The 15076-nt window shown below is 45.0% G+C and overlaps 1 protein-coding gene across 4 annotated transcripts in view; it reads left to right on the top strand.

Moving 5' to 3' along the window:
- Positions 1-15076, top strand: part of LOC121847225 (proteasome activator complex subunit 4B-like) — a 101020-nt gene that overhangs the window by 31588 nt on the left and 54356 nt on the right. For all 4 annotated transcript variants that reach the window (XM_042327469.1, XM_042327475.1, XM_042327488.1 and 1 more), the window contains 8 exons: positions 3799-3949; positions 4111-4279; positions 4482-4549; positions 4802-5017; positions 8498-8655; positions 11757-11852; positions 11974-12029; positions 12224-12280. In XM_042327469.1, coding sequence (XP_042183403.1) covers positions 3799-3949; positions 4111-4279; positions 4482-4549; positions 4802-5017; positions 8498-8655; positions 11757-11852; positions 11974-12029; positions 12224-12280 — 971 coding nt within the window. The remainder of the gene's footprint in view (positions 1-3798; positions 3950-4110; positions 4280-4481; positions 4550-4801; positions 5018-8497; positions 8656-11756; positions 11853-11973; positions 12030-12223; positions 12281-15076) is intronic.

The raw sequence follows: 15076 nt of genomic DNA, 5'->3' as shown, positions 1-15076 counted from the left end.
CCATTGCACAGATTGAGGGAGACAATGCCATCCTGTCTGATGTTCAGACTCTGCTTGCAGATGTAAGAGAAGAAATGTGTACTGCCCTGCCCACGTCACTGTTGCTCCAAGCAGAGGAAAGTGCAGTTCTGAAATACATCAAAAAGCGTGAAGACTTCTGCCTGAAGCCCACACACGCCACAGCGTACATGTTGGACCCCAAGTATGCTGGCAAGAGCATCCTGTCTGGTGCAGAGATCAATTAAGCCTATGGTGTCATCACTACCGTGTCTCGCCACCTTGGCCTGGAGGAGGGCACGATTCCTGGCATTCTGGCGAAGTAACTGGTCCTTGTTTGGGAACACAATCACCAAAGCACGCAACAGGATGACCAATACAAGGGTTGAAAAATTGGTGGCCATCTGGGCAAATTGAGGCCTTTTGAGCCTGACAACGAGCCACCCTCAACAAGCTTGGAAAGTGACAGTGAAGATGAGGCCTCAGTCTGATTTTCAAGAGGTGGACATTGAGGAAGTCCAGAGAGAAGACATGGAAGCCCGAGAGTCTGATGCTCAAGAGGTGGACATTGAGGAAGTCCAGAGAGAAGACATGGAAGCGTGAGAAGACAACCAAAGCTTTAGTTTCTAGACTATTATTTTACAGATGTATTTTGAAAATGGTTTTGGGAGATGCGATGGATCATTCAATATTCCCTTTCTTTTGTTGTTCAGTGAAATCATCCCATGTGAAGAGTCAACTCATTTAATTAAAGTTCAAATCATTACTAAATGTTTTTGTTTTTTTTCTTTTGGAAGGATTTAGTAATTTGCAATTGTCTACTTATGATCAGGTAAAATGGTATTGTTTCAGTCTCCATATGATATGGTAAATTTATCCAATGCAACAAAAATCTACATTTAAATGGTATTAATATAAATTTGAATATATTTCTGTTAATTCCCATATAAACTCAGCAAAAAAAGAAATGTCCTCTCACTGTCAACTGTGTTTATTTTCAGCAAACTTAGCATGTGTAAATATTTGTATGAACATAACAAGATTCAACAACTGAGACATAAACTGAACAAGTTTTACAGACATGTGACGAACAAAAATGGAAGAATGTGTCCCTGATAAAATCAAAAGTAACAGTCAGTATCTGGTGTGCCCACCAGCTGCATTAAGTACTGCAGTGCATCTCCTCCTCATGGACTGCACCAGATTTGCCAGTTCTTGTTGTGAGATGTTACCCCACTCTTCCACCAAGGTACATGCAAGTTCCCAGACATTTCTGGGGGGAATGGCCCTAGCCCTCACCCTCCGATCCAACAGGTCCCAGACATGCTCAATGGGATTGAGATCCGGGCTCTTTGCTGGCCACTGCAGAACACTGACATTCTTGTCTTGCAGGAAATCATGCACAGAACGAGCAGTATGGCTGGTGGCATTGACATGCTGGAGGGTTATGTCAGGATGAGCCTGCAGGAAGGGTACCACATGAGGGAGGAGGATAGCGTCCCTGTAACGCACAGCGTTGAGATTGCCTGCAATGACAACAAGCTCAGTCCGATGATGCTGTGACACACCGCCACCGACCATGATGGACCCTCCACCTCCAAATCGACCTGGCTCCAGAGTACAGGCCTCGGTGTAATTCATTCATTGGACGATAAACAAACGCGAATCCGACCAGCACTCCTGGTGAGACAAAACCACGACTCGTCTGTGAAGGGCACTTTTTGCCAGTCCTGTCTGGTCCAACGACGGTGGGTGTGTGCCCATAGGTGACATTGTTGCGGTTGATGTCTGGTGAGGATTTGCCTTACAACAGGCCTACAAGCCCTCAGTCCAGCCTTTCTCAGCCTATTGCGGACAGTCTGAGCATTGATGGAGGGATTGTGCGTTACTTGGTGTAACTCGGGCAGTCGCTGTTGCCGTCCTGTACCTGTCCCACTGGTGTGATGTTCGGATGTACCGATCCTGTGCAGGTGTTGTTACACATGATCTGCCACTGCGAGGACAATCGTCTGTCCGTCCTGTCTCCCTGTAGCGCTGTCTTAGGCGTTTCACAGTACGGACATTGCAATTTATTGACCTGGCCACATCTGCAGTCCTCATGCCTCCTTGCAGCATGCCTAAGGTGCATACACGCAGATGAGCAGGGACCCTGGGCATCTTTCTTTGGTGTTTTTTCAGTCAGTAGAAAGGACTCTTTAGTGTCCTAAGATTTCATAATTGTGACCTTAATTGCCTACCATCTGTACGCTGTTAGTATATTAACGACCGTTCCACAGGTGCATGTTCATTAATTGTTTATGGTTCATCGAACAAGCATGGGAAACAGTGTTTAAACCCTTTACAATGAAGATCTGTGAAGTTATTTGGATTTTTACAAATAATCTTTGAAAGACAGTGTCCTGAAAAAGGGACGTTTCTTTTTTTTGCTGAGGTTATTTCCCATATATTCCCATTTCCAGCTCTGAATATTCCACAAAATGTGCAAACCTAGTCTGCGCATGCGGGGGTGTCTGCGGTCTGGTCTGGTCTGCGCTAAGAAGAAATGGGATTCTTGAAAATAATGTTTTAGGATTTCTTCTTGGAAATGTACTTGGCTAACAAACATTTAACTATAGCAAGAAAATGAATTAATCCCGCATTATCTAGCTAGCTAGTTAACAATATATTACAATATTATAGAAGTATTAAATAGCTAGTGTTAGCGCATCAATTCTCAAAGAAGAACTTGGCTGATGTTAACGTCGTTAGTTATGTTGGATATAATGTTGTTACACGTTAGCTAGCTAACGTAGCTACCCCATTTACCAGTTGCCCAGTCCCACTACCACCGCCTCTCCTATCATGGCCGACACCTTCTCCAGCTGGTCCATATGAATGGTCTCTCAGCTCCCTTCTTTTTAGCAGCCCACTTGATGTCAGACCACTATTTTTACGGCGGCGTCACTGTCCCTTGCCATACCCCCGTCGACCGACACTGTCCCTTGCCATACCCCCGTCGGCAGACACTGTCCCTTGCCATATCCCCGTCGACAGACACTGTCCCTTGCCATACCCCCGTCGGCAGACACTGTCCCTTGCCATACCCCCGTCGGCAGACACTGTCCCTGCCATATCCCCGTCGACAGACACTGTCCCTTGCCATACCCCTGTCGACAGACACTGTCCCTTGCCATATCCCCGTCGACAGACACTGTCCCTTGCCATACCCCCGTCGACAGACACTGTCCCTTGCCATATCCCCGTCGACAGACACTGTCCCTTGCCTCAGCCAGTCTCACCCATCCTCTCTCTCTGCCGTGACCCTTCAGTTTTCAAGTCTCCCAACAGCAACCTTTCCCTGGCTGCTATTTCCTCCACCATCACTTCAAACTCTTGTTTGCTGATGTTTTATTGTGCTTTCCTTGGTTATCCATTTTAGTTTTTGATATAGCTAGTCTGATGGCTATAATGTGTGAACAAATAACATTTGTTTTTGTTTATGAAGGGTTCGCAAGCCAACTACAAAAACAAATATTGAGACATGGTGCAGATAAATGTAATAAAATGGAAATATCCCTTTATTATAGTGGGCCAAATCCTATCATCCCTGTCACATCGGCTTATTTATTGGTTTCAAACACGTCACTAATGTCAATGCAACATAAGAAGATATTTATAAAGTTCATAAGAAAACATTGAATTCCTAAGAACATTTTGACCAATTGAACTTGTTATAAGATAACGAGTTATCTTATGAACTTTTTTTTTTCTTAAACTTCTTACGTTTTTTTTGTAAGTAATGTTTTGTGAATATGCCCCCAGGTGTTTTGCCCTGATAGACAGCAGTACTCTAGAGCAGACCAGAGAGGAGACCGAGACCGAGAAGATGACCCATCTGGAGAGCCTGGTGGAGCTGGGACTATCTTCTACCTTCAGCACCATCCTCACACAGTGCTCTATAGACATCTTCAAGGTAGGCCACAACTCACTGTACACCTACGCCTTTCTCACTGTGTGTGTCCTTTTAAAGTACCAGCATGTGGAAAAGGTCAAGGGGTCTGAATACTTTCCCGACGCCACTGTACATTCATGTGATGATGTGAATATATCCTTTGGTTCATTTGTGTTGTTCAGGTGGCTCTGGAGAAGGTCTTCATCTTTGCCACCACCAACATCTTTGAGACTCGTGTGGCTGGCAGGATGGTGGCTGACATGTGCAGAGCAGCCTCCAAGGTTCACCCTGCACAGTCTTTGAAGCTTTTGGTACCACACTGCTGCAATGCCATAAACCAGCTCACTGTCAGTAAGTGCTCACTAAGCTGGACATGTGTTCTGGATGTGTTCTGTTGGAGTGGAGGGCTATAAAACCAATCTGGACTTGGTCTTAATTTGAGACTGTTGTTGATTCTGATATGGTGGGGTTAGAGTTGGGGAGATGTGGGAATCAATGGATCGTTGTTCTGTGTTGGTCTCGGAGTATCTCACTCTTGGTTGTTGATTTCCAGATGAGGAGGTGTTGAGTGAGGAGGAACTGGATAAGGAGTTACTATGGAACCTTCAGCTACTGTCAGAGGTGAGGTCATCATCCTGCACCCATACTGACTGAAAAATTCCCTTGTTCCCTTCACCTCTCAGTAGACTAGACACCAAACAGGAAAACACTTTTGAAACGGGGGAGTTACTTACCTAAAGCTCATTTTTTATTTTCTGTTGCAAATGTTTTCAAACGTCTTCCTTTGTGTGCCTTAATGAACAGAACACAGGGTGGGCCTGTATGTTCTCTCCTAACCCTCCTTCCCTCCTGTTGTCTCCTTGTCCTTCCCAGGTGACTCGTGTGGACGGGGACAAAATCCTCCCCTACAGCACCCAGCTGGTTCAGATCCTGCAGCTGACCCTCCATCTAAAGTGTAAACAGGGCTACACCCTGGCCTGTAACCTGCTGCATCATATCCTGAGGTCTACAGCTCTCATCTATCCCACAGAGTACTGCAGTGTACCAGGAAGCTTTCAGCAGCCCACACAGGACTACCTGCCCATCAAGGTACGTACAGGGTTAGAAGTACTAAGGTTGGTGTTAGGGGTTTGTAGAGGTTGGTGTTAGGGGTTCTATAGCCCTCACCTTCCCCACAGAGAACTGCAGTGTACCAGGTGGCTTTCAACAGCCCATACAGGACTACCTACCTACCCACAAGGTATCAAGTTCAGAACTTTACTTTTAGTTGTACATTCTCTAAATTGCTGCCTACCAAATTTCTTCAACATTCTCTTTAGTGCGAATAACTTTTTATTACCCAGACAGACCCCAAACAATGATGATTGTAGAGTGCTTCTGTCCATTTCTATCACAAATTGTGTTACTTTTATTACTTTTTACGTGATCTCTTCCTGATTGGTCTGATCACTCACCAGCCACTCTGGACCTTGTGATAGAAAGTGTGTAGGATGTTCACTCATGGCTCTACAATGTAGAGGAAAAACAGGTCAATTCCAGAGGGTGCTATAAAATTTGTCAAAACATTAGTTTTCTTGGCCCTATGTTATTATAAATCACATTGAATTAATCTTTTTGATTTTTTTTCTACAATATTATAACCTTAATATACTTGTACTTGACATTGTTGATGAAATAAAAACATTAATTTGCTGTGACCATAGCTAGTTTAGACTCTGCCGCTTTTGGTTGAATCTCTTCCATATTTTGCGTTGGGGGGTGGTACCATTTGGAGGTGTTTCTGCTGGTTGGACCAATCAAAATAAGCTTTATCCTCTCATCATTTAATCTCCATATCCTTGACTTTCTTTGGCTATATTGGCGATAAATCTACATTGAGAGGGGCTGTTTCTATTGCGATTAGAGGGAAAGACCCATACACCATGAAAACAGGATCTGATTGTCTTAGTGGATGGTGAATATTGGAATTCGGTCTGTTAATTTTGTAAATAAATATATATTTAGTTCCTGTTTTGTATTCTGCGGATGTCATTTAGAAAAATACCATGTTTTCACTCACGAACCTGCAGCCACTAGGTAGCTTGTCAGTTGGTGTTGGAAGTTAGCGCCATTCTGCCACGAAGCAACGCCACAGAGTTCTATGAAGCAGAGACGACATTCCATTCCATCTATACATGCTACATTCTCAGAGTAAATCATCTAACTTTTGAACCATATATTCTTTTAATTTTTACCTTTATTTAACTAGGCAAGTCAGTTAAGAACACATTCTTATTTTCAATGATGGCCTAGGAACAGTGGGTTTAACTACCTGTTCAGGGGCAGAAATATATGGTAGAGGCATGGGGTTTGGAATATTGTTTTTCGGGCGCAATTCTCTGTTGGATGGATATTTTGTATAAACCTTGAATGAATGAATAGTTGTATAGGTGAACACCCTATAGTGTGTCAAAGGAACCATGTCAGACTAGTAAAGAGGTCCAGGGCATAACATGCCTCTACACTGTTAACCCATCAGACAGTTGCACAACTCTCCTCTCTTTCTCCCTCCTGTCTCTCCGGCTTCCCGCAGCCCTCCTCCTGTCCGCATAGTCAATGAGAAGGGCCCATGGCGATAGATTGAGGGTACACCTCCCATCTTTGCCTATAGGAAGTCCCTTTACATGTTGATATACCTCCATGGTGCCACTCATTCCATGACAGGATTTTGTGACAAGTGCGCCTTCTATCCCTCTCTATGGAAGGTCCTTGAGAGGGATTTCATCTCAGGAGAGGCATGATATCTCCTTTCTCCCGAAGTGAGCACTTGTTCACTTCCCTTCATCGATATGAAAGGAAATAACTGCTCTTAAGAGAATCTGTCCTCACCTCCTGACCTCAACCCCTCTTTCATCAAATACACAATATCCATCTGTCTCCCCTATATCAACACATCATTCTCCTCTCCTCCATCAAACACCTTCCAAAGCCTTCTTCTTTCTTCTGAGAACCATTAACTTCTAACATAACCCAGTCTCTTTCATTTCCTATCTCAATGTTCAAAGTTTAGCACATCCCAACAGGGGCCAAGTTACAGTTTTGCCTTAAATCACCTCGAAAATCTTAAAATGGCTGGCTAGCAATGATCAACAACGAACTTATCAAAGCTTGAATAATTTTTAAAAGAATGTGCAAATATTGTACAACCCAGGTGTGCAAAGCCCGTAGACTTACCCAAAAAGAGTCACAGCTGTAATCGCTGGCAAAGGTGATTCTCTAGCATGTATTGATCCAGTTTCCAAGTGCCTTTTGATGATGTAGGAAACTGTACTCACTGACACCTTGGCTTTCTTTGCAATTTCTCTAAAGGAAAGACCTACACTTTTAAGGGTTTTAAACGGACGGTCTGTCTGCCTTGGTTAAGTGCCTTTTTCTCACCATTTTAATAGCAATATACTACTTCCTGCAGTACAATACTGTCCAAATAATGCTTGAGGTTGTAGTAACAGTCTGTTCCAACACTGCTTTTATACAGTGTCGTGGTAATTTCCTGTATTACTAAGTGAAATGAGAGTTTACAAACCACACACAAGTCAGAGTTATACTTTAAACTTCATATTTTAATAATATGAGCTTCACCATAGCCCCTTGACTCTCAGATTAATTCAGTATCTATAAATGAATTCTGAGAGTGCTTACAAAATAATACTTCATCTTTTATAGCCAAGATACACCCCTCTCAACTCACAATGATGAACCACAGATCTTAGAAACTTCACAAATGGCCTTGTGCCTGAAAGAGGAGTATCCCATAGCCAGATAGCGTTAGCTATAAATTATCGTTCAGTTTGCTCTCTAAGACGAGGTTCTACTTCTCATTCTTGGTACTTCCTATTACCAAAACATTACCTCATCCAATGGCATATATCAATTGTCAATTCTAGATACACCCATCTCAAATACACTCCCTCCTGGACAAGTTGACAGAGGGGAGTGACTGGCACACAGGCATTGTGGAGCCCTTTACATGGTTTAACTGATACATTGGAAGACACGGTTCAATTCTGACTTCTCCCTTTCTGATATTCTGCATATTACCAGCCAGATAAAAGACAAGCCTGACCTCTCCCCTCTCTGGGCCCCAAGCGACTTTTTCCACATAAGCATATTTATGAAAGTAGATAAAATATCTTATTTATCAATGTTACCTAACTAATTCTGATTCTGCTACGACAACAGACAGAGGGTTTGTAAGTAATCAACCAAAGTATTGAGGCTTAATTTACTTCCATTGCTGCGGAACAGCTATAAGTTGTTAACCCATTACTTGTTCCCTGAAAAGGCCTTTTTTTGTAACTCATTATACATTATTTTTCAGTTTTTGGTAACCTAGATTCTTTAAAAAATATATATATATAATTTTTTACCTCTGGCAGTTTACTGCTTACCTTTACCATTTTCAGGTTATTCACTGGACTTAAACTGCTTAAATTTCAATAAAAACTGGAAAAATGGGGGTGTTCAAAAACTTTTGACCGGTAGTGTATATATTATTATATATTGATCTCAACCTTCTCCCCCTCTGTCCAGGACTGGGGTCGTCCGGGGGACCTGTGGAACCTTCACATCCAGTGGCACGTCCCCAGTGTGGAGGAGACCAGATTTGTGTTCTATGTTCTGGACCTGATCTTACAGCCAGAGCTGCTGCGACTGCAGAGATACGCCCAGGGGGAACGGGACATGACCAGGTGAGGGGGGGGCAAACAGACTGTGTGAAGGCAGTAAGAGGGTACTATTCATCAGTTATCAAACAGAAGAAAATGGACTGTAAGACTACCTAAACTTGTCCAATAAGAAACACATTTTTGTTTTAATTTGCGAAACGTGTTGCTACGATATGCCCTAATGAATAGTTAGGACCCAGGGGATTGCCAGGTGAAGGCACATTAAACAGAGCATGACAAGTCTGGAGCAGACGGGTGCAGGTGTAAGGATAGGATACTGTACATCAGTGGTCACCAACCGGTCATCGTGATCTCCAAGGCATTCCTAGTCGATCACCAAACATTTCTGTAGAAAATCCAATGATAAAGGCTTGAGCTCCTTTTATGTTGGTTATGTTTGTGTGTCGCTCTGTTGACGGAGGTGCTCCTGATTCAGAAGCCCTGCTGCACCTGGTAGGCAAAGTGTTCCCATTTTCAACCATTTAATTTCTCTGAAATGACAAACTCCGCCTACCCAGCAGACCTGGAGATCTGTGGCTAAATCAAGTGTGCTTACTGCTCTGGCCAATCGAATAGCTCAAATGCCAACCTACAGCTTCCATGACCCTGGCTACAGCATTGTTTGATACAGGCCTACATGAGATTTAATAACTTTTAAAACTATGACCAGAGGGAGACTGTCAAAGAGCTGCTGTTTTTATGAGTGACTTTATTCATCACTGTCAACACTGTATTTAGTCAACACTTTTACAATACATAAAATGCGCTTCTCTCTACTTCTACTTCGTGCTGCATCTGCAATGAATTACTAGTCAAGTGTATCTATAGCCCTGTGTTTGAATTATTAACAGCCGCTCGTTGTCTATTTTAATATAGAGGAATATTTAACTTTCTCTGGTCATAGGTGAGAGGCTGCTGCTCTCTCACTCCCTTCGCTGAGACGAATGCCGTGTTCAAAACAATGGGGAATCTTTTGAACGGCCATCCAAGTCAGAAACTCTGGCATCTTTCTAAGGCTCTGACTTTCTGACCTGAAGATCACTGACGCCATTATTTGATCTGTTGTCTTGAAAGCACCATGACCATCAGATGCCAGTACCATCAGTCCTGTAAAATAAAAAAGCGAATTATTTCAATTTATGCTCAGCTGTGCCTCGCTTAAGGTACACCAACTGATCTAGTTTGTTATCAAAGCTTGAGTTTTGAAATACATTGCTCAAAAAAATAAAGGGAACACTTAAACAACACAATGTAACTCCAAGTCAATCACACTTCTGTGAAATCAAACTGTCCACTTAGAAAGCAACACTGATTGACAATACATTTCACATGCTGTTGGGCAAATGGAGTAGACAACAGGTGGAAATGATAGGCAATTAGCAAGACACCCCCAATAAAGGAGTGGTTCTGCAGGTGGTGACTACAGACCACTTCTCAGTTCCTATGCTTCCTGGCTGATGTTTTGGTCACTTTTGAATGCTGTCGGTGCTTTCACTCTAGTGGTAGCATGAGATGGAGTCTACAACCCACACAAGTGGCTCAGGTAGTGCAGCTCATCCAGGATGGCACATCAATGCGAGCCGTGGCAAGAAGGTTTGCTGTGTCTGTCAGCGTAGTGTCCAGAGCATGGAGGCGCTACCAGGAGACAGGCCAGTACATCAGGAGACGTGGAGGAGGCCGTAGGAGGGCAACAACCCAGCAGCAGGACCGCTACCTCCGCCTTTGTGCAAGGAGGAGCAGGAGGAGCCCTGCAAAATGACATCCAGCAGGCCACAAATGTGCATGTGTCTGCTCAAACGGTCAGAAACAGACTCCATGAGGGTGGTATGAGGGCCCGACATCCACAGGTGGGGGTTGTGTTTACAGCCCAACACCGTGCAGGATGTTTGGCATTTGCCAGAGAACACCAAGATTGACAAATTCGCCACTGGCGCCCTGTGCTCTTCACAGATGAAAGCAGGTTCACACTGAGCACGTGACAGACGTGACAGTCTGGAGACGCCGTGGAGAACGTTCTGCTGCCTGCAACATCCTCCAGCATGACCGGTTTGCGGTGGGTCAGTCATGGTGTGGGGTGGCATTTCTTTGGGGGGCCGCACAGCCCTCCATGTGCTCGCCAAAGGTAGCCTGACTGCCATTAGGTACCGAGATGAGATCATCAGGCCCCTTGTGAGACCATATGCTGGTGCAGTTGGCCCTGGGTTCCTCCTAATGCAAGACAATGCTAGACCTCATGTGGCTGGAGTGTGTCAGCAGTTCCTGCAAGAGGAAGGCATTGATGCTATGGACTGGCCCGCCCGTTCCCCAGACCTGAATCCAATTGAGCACATCTGGGACATAATGTCTCGCTCCATCCACCAACGCCACGTTGCAACACTGACTGTCCAGGAGTTGGCGGATGCTTTTGTCCAGGTCTGTGAGGAGATCCCTCAGGAGACCATCCGCCACCTCATCAGGAGCATGCCCAGGCGTTGTAGGGAGGTCATACAGGCACGTGGAGGCCACACACACTACTGAGCCTCATTTTGACTTGTTTTAAGGACATTACATCAAAGTTGGATCAGCCTGTAGTGTGGTTTTCCACTTTAATTTTGAGTGTGACTCCAAATCCTGACCTCCATGGGTTGATAAATTTGATTTCCATTGATAATTTTTGTGTGATTCTGTTGTCAGCACATTCAACTATGTAAAGAAAAAAGTATTTAATAAGAATATTTCATTCATTCAGATCTAGGATGTGTTATTTTAATGTTCCCTTTATTTTTTTGAGCAGTGTATAACATGGTCTGAGAAGAACAATATTGTCAGGCCAGGCACGTAGCCATTATGTTGTGATAATGTATTAGGCATCCTGCACAAACCTCATTCATACACAAAAAAAGGTGATGTTTAAAAAGAATTCTGAGCGCTATATCTTGGCTTGCTTTGTGACTGCAAAAGTGCTCTACACTAATCTAAGAACAAACTAGTGTCCTGTTGTCCCACGTGTGCCATTTTCTTCCTGACAAGTTTAGGTGGTTTCACTCTGTTTCAAACGTGTTCTCTGCACTTAACACAACTCCGTTCTGCTTTATATTGTGTAGTCAGTGTTGTGGACCCTGCATGTAACTAATCCCATTTTCCAGGGATGACGTCCTACAGAGTTTGTCTATCGTACAGCACTGCCTTCTGGGAGCAGGAAGTCTGTTTCCACCGCTGCAAGGAGAGCCCATCCCAGAACTGTGAGTAGTACACAGGCAAGCTTAATTAATGAAATGTATTTTTGAAGCCCTTTTTACATCAATAGTTGTCAGTGTTTTACTACAGTGTGTTTTAATTATGAAATCTCTCTTTCTCTGTCAGGGTTACTAGCATGGTGAATCTGGGTGAGACCAACCTCTTCACAGGAGTGTCCTATGGTGAGTTGCATGCTTTAGCTCATAGTCATTATTCTGAGACCTTGGTAACAGACAAAATGGTCCTTGAGCCTTCATAGTTTGCGGTATCACTCACTTGTTGAGGTTGACAGCAGTAACTATCCGTTGATTTTTATTGTTCCAGAGACATGTTTGCATGTTGTTATGTAAAACCTCAACTCTCTCTCCTCCTCCAGATGTGTCCAGAGAGAACTACAGAGATGCTATCTGTAGAGTGATGAGGCAGTTGCTACGTGAGTAGTGTCTCCTCCCTCCCTCCTGTCTGTAACCACAACTCAACCCTAATAGTGTCTCCCCCCTCCCTCCTGTCTGTAACCACAACTCAACCCTACTAGTGTCTCCTCCCTCCCTCCTGTCTGTAACCACAACTCAACTCTAATAGTGTCTCCTCCCTCTCTCCTGTCTGTAACCACAACTCAACCCTAATAGTGTCTCCCCCTCCCTCCTGTCTGTAACCACAACTCAACCCTAATAGTGTCTCCTCCCTCCCTCCTGTCTGTAACCACAACTCAACTCTAATAGTGTCTCCTCCCTCCCTCCTGTCTGTAACCACAACTCAACTCTAATAGTGTCTCCTCCCTCCCTCCTGTCTGTAACCACAACTCAACCCTAATAGTGTCTCCTCCCTCCCTCCTGTCTGTAACCACAACTCAACTCTAATAGTGTCTCCTCCCCCTCCTGTCTGTAACCACAACTCAACCCTAATAGTGTCTCCTCCTCCCTCCCCCTGTCTGTAACCACAACTCAACTCTAATAGTGTCTCCTCCCTCCTGTCTGTAACCACAACTCAACCCTAATAGTGTCTCCTCCCCCTCCTGTCTGTAACCACAACTCAACCCTAATAGTGTCTCCCCCTCCCTCCTGTCTGTAACCACAACTCAACTCTAATAGTGTCTCCTCCCTCCCTCCTGTCTGTAACCACAACTCAACTCTAATAGTGTCTCCTCCCTCCCTCCTGTCTGTAACCACAACTCAACCCTAATAGTGTCTCCTCCCTCCCTCCTGTCTGTAACCACAACTCAACCCTAATAGTGTCTCCTCCCTCTCTCCTGTCTGTAACCACAACTCAACTCTAATAGTGTCTCCCCCTCCCTCCTGTCTGTAACCACAACTCAACTCTAATAGTGTCTCCTCCCTCCCTCCTGTCTGTAACCACAACTCAACCCTAATAGTGTCTCCTCCCTCCCTCCTGTCTGTAACCACAACTCAACCCTAATAGTGTCTCCTCTCTCCCTCCTGTCTGTAACCACAACTCAACCCTAATAGTGTCTCCTCCCTCCCTCCTGTCTGTAACCACAACTCAACCCTAATAGTGTCTCCTCCCTCTCTCCTGTCTGTAACCACAACTCAACCCTAATAGTGTCTCCCCCCTCCCTCCTGTCTGTAACCACAACTCAACCCTAATAGTGTCTCCTCCCTCCCTCCTGTCTGTAACCACAACTCAACCCTAATAGTGTCTCCTCCCTCCTGTCTGTAACCACAACTCCCCTAATAGTGTCTCCTCCCTCCTGTCTGTAACCACAACTCAACCCTAATAGTGTCTCCTCCCTCCCTCCTGTCTGTAACCACAACTCAACCCTAATAGTGTCTCCTCAACCCCTCCCTCCTGTCTGTAACCACAACTCAACCCTAATAGTGTCTCCTCCCTCCTGTCTGTAACCACAACTCAACCCTAATAGTGTCTCCTCCCTCCTGTCTGTAACCACAACTCAACCCTAATAGTGTCTCCCCCTCCCTCCTGTCTGTAACCACAACTCAACCCTAATAGTGTCTCCTCCCTCCTGTCTGTAACCACAACTCAACCCTAATAGTGTCTCCTCCCTCCCTCCTGTCTGTAACCACAACTCAACCCTAATAGTGTCTCCTCCCTCCCTCCTGTCTGTAACCACAACTCAACCCTAATAGTGTCTCCTCCCTCCCTCCTGTCTGTAACCACAACTAAACCCTAATAGTGTCTCCTCCCTCCTCCTGTCTGTAACCACAACTCAACTAAAGTGTCTCCTCCCTCCTGGTGTAACCACAACTCAGTCTAAAGTGTCTCCTCCCTGTCTCCTGTCTGTAACCACACTCAACCCTAAAGTGCTGTCCAGGTGTAACCACAGTGTAAAGTCTCCTCCCTCCCTCCAGGTGTAACCACAGTGTAAAGCTCCCTCCTGTCTGTAACCACAACTCAACTCTAAAGTGTCTCCTCCCTCCCTCCTGTCTGTAACCACAACTCACCCTAAAGTGTCTCCCCTCTCTGTCTGTAACCACAACTCAACCCTAATAGTGTCTCCTAACTCCCTCCAGTCTGTAAAAACTCAACCCATTAGTGTCCTCTCTCCCTCCCCTGTCTGTAAACTCAACCCTAACAGTGTCCTCCCTCCCTCCAGGTGTAACCACAGTCAAAATAGTGTCCAGGTGTCCCTCCCTGTCTGTAACCACAACTCACCCTAATAGTGTCTCCTCTCTCCCTCCCCCTGTCTGTAACCACAACTCAACCCTAATAGTGTCTAACTCACAGTCCCCTGTCAGGTGTAACTCACCCAGTGTAAAGCTCTCTCCCTCCAGGTGTAACTCACCCAGTGTAAAGCTCCCTCCCCCAGGTGTAACTCACAGTCAACCCTAAAGCTGTCCAGGTGTAACTCCCAGTGTAACCACAACTGTCCTCCTCCCTCCCTCCTGGTGTAACCACAACTCAACCCTAAAGTGCTCCCTCCCTCCTGGTGTAACTCAACCCTACAGTGTCTCCTCCCTGTCCAGGTGTAACTCACCCAGTGTCTAAAGCTGTCCAGGTGTAACTCAACCCTACAGTGTGTAAAGCTGTCCAGGTGTAACTCACAGTGTAAAGCTGTCCCCCTGGTGTAACTCACAGTGTAAAGTGCTGTCCTGGGTGTAACTCACAGTGTAAAGCTGTCCTGGGTGTAACTCACAAGTGTAAAGTCTCCTCCCTCCCTCCTGTCTGTAACCACAACTAAAGCTGTCCAGGTGTAACTAACAGTGTAAAGCTGTCCAAGTGTAACTCACAGTGTAAAGCTGTCCAGGTGTAA

This window comes from Oncorhynchus tshawytscha, linkage group LG01 (genome assembly GCF_018296145.1).
Source record: "Oncorhynchus tshawytscha isolate Ot180627B linkage group LG01, Otsh_v2.0, whole genome shotgun sequence".
In the NCBI taxonomy this organism is placed as follows: Eukaryota; Metazoa; Chordata; class Actinopteri; order Salmoniformes; family Salmonidae; genus Oncorhynchus; species Oncorhynchus tshawytscha.
This window is presented reverse-complemented; position numbering and strand designations above follow the sequence as displayed.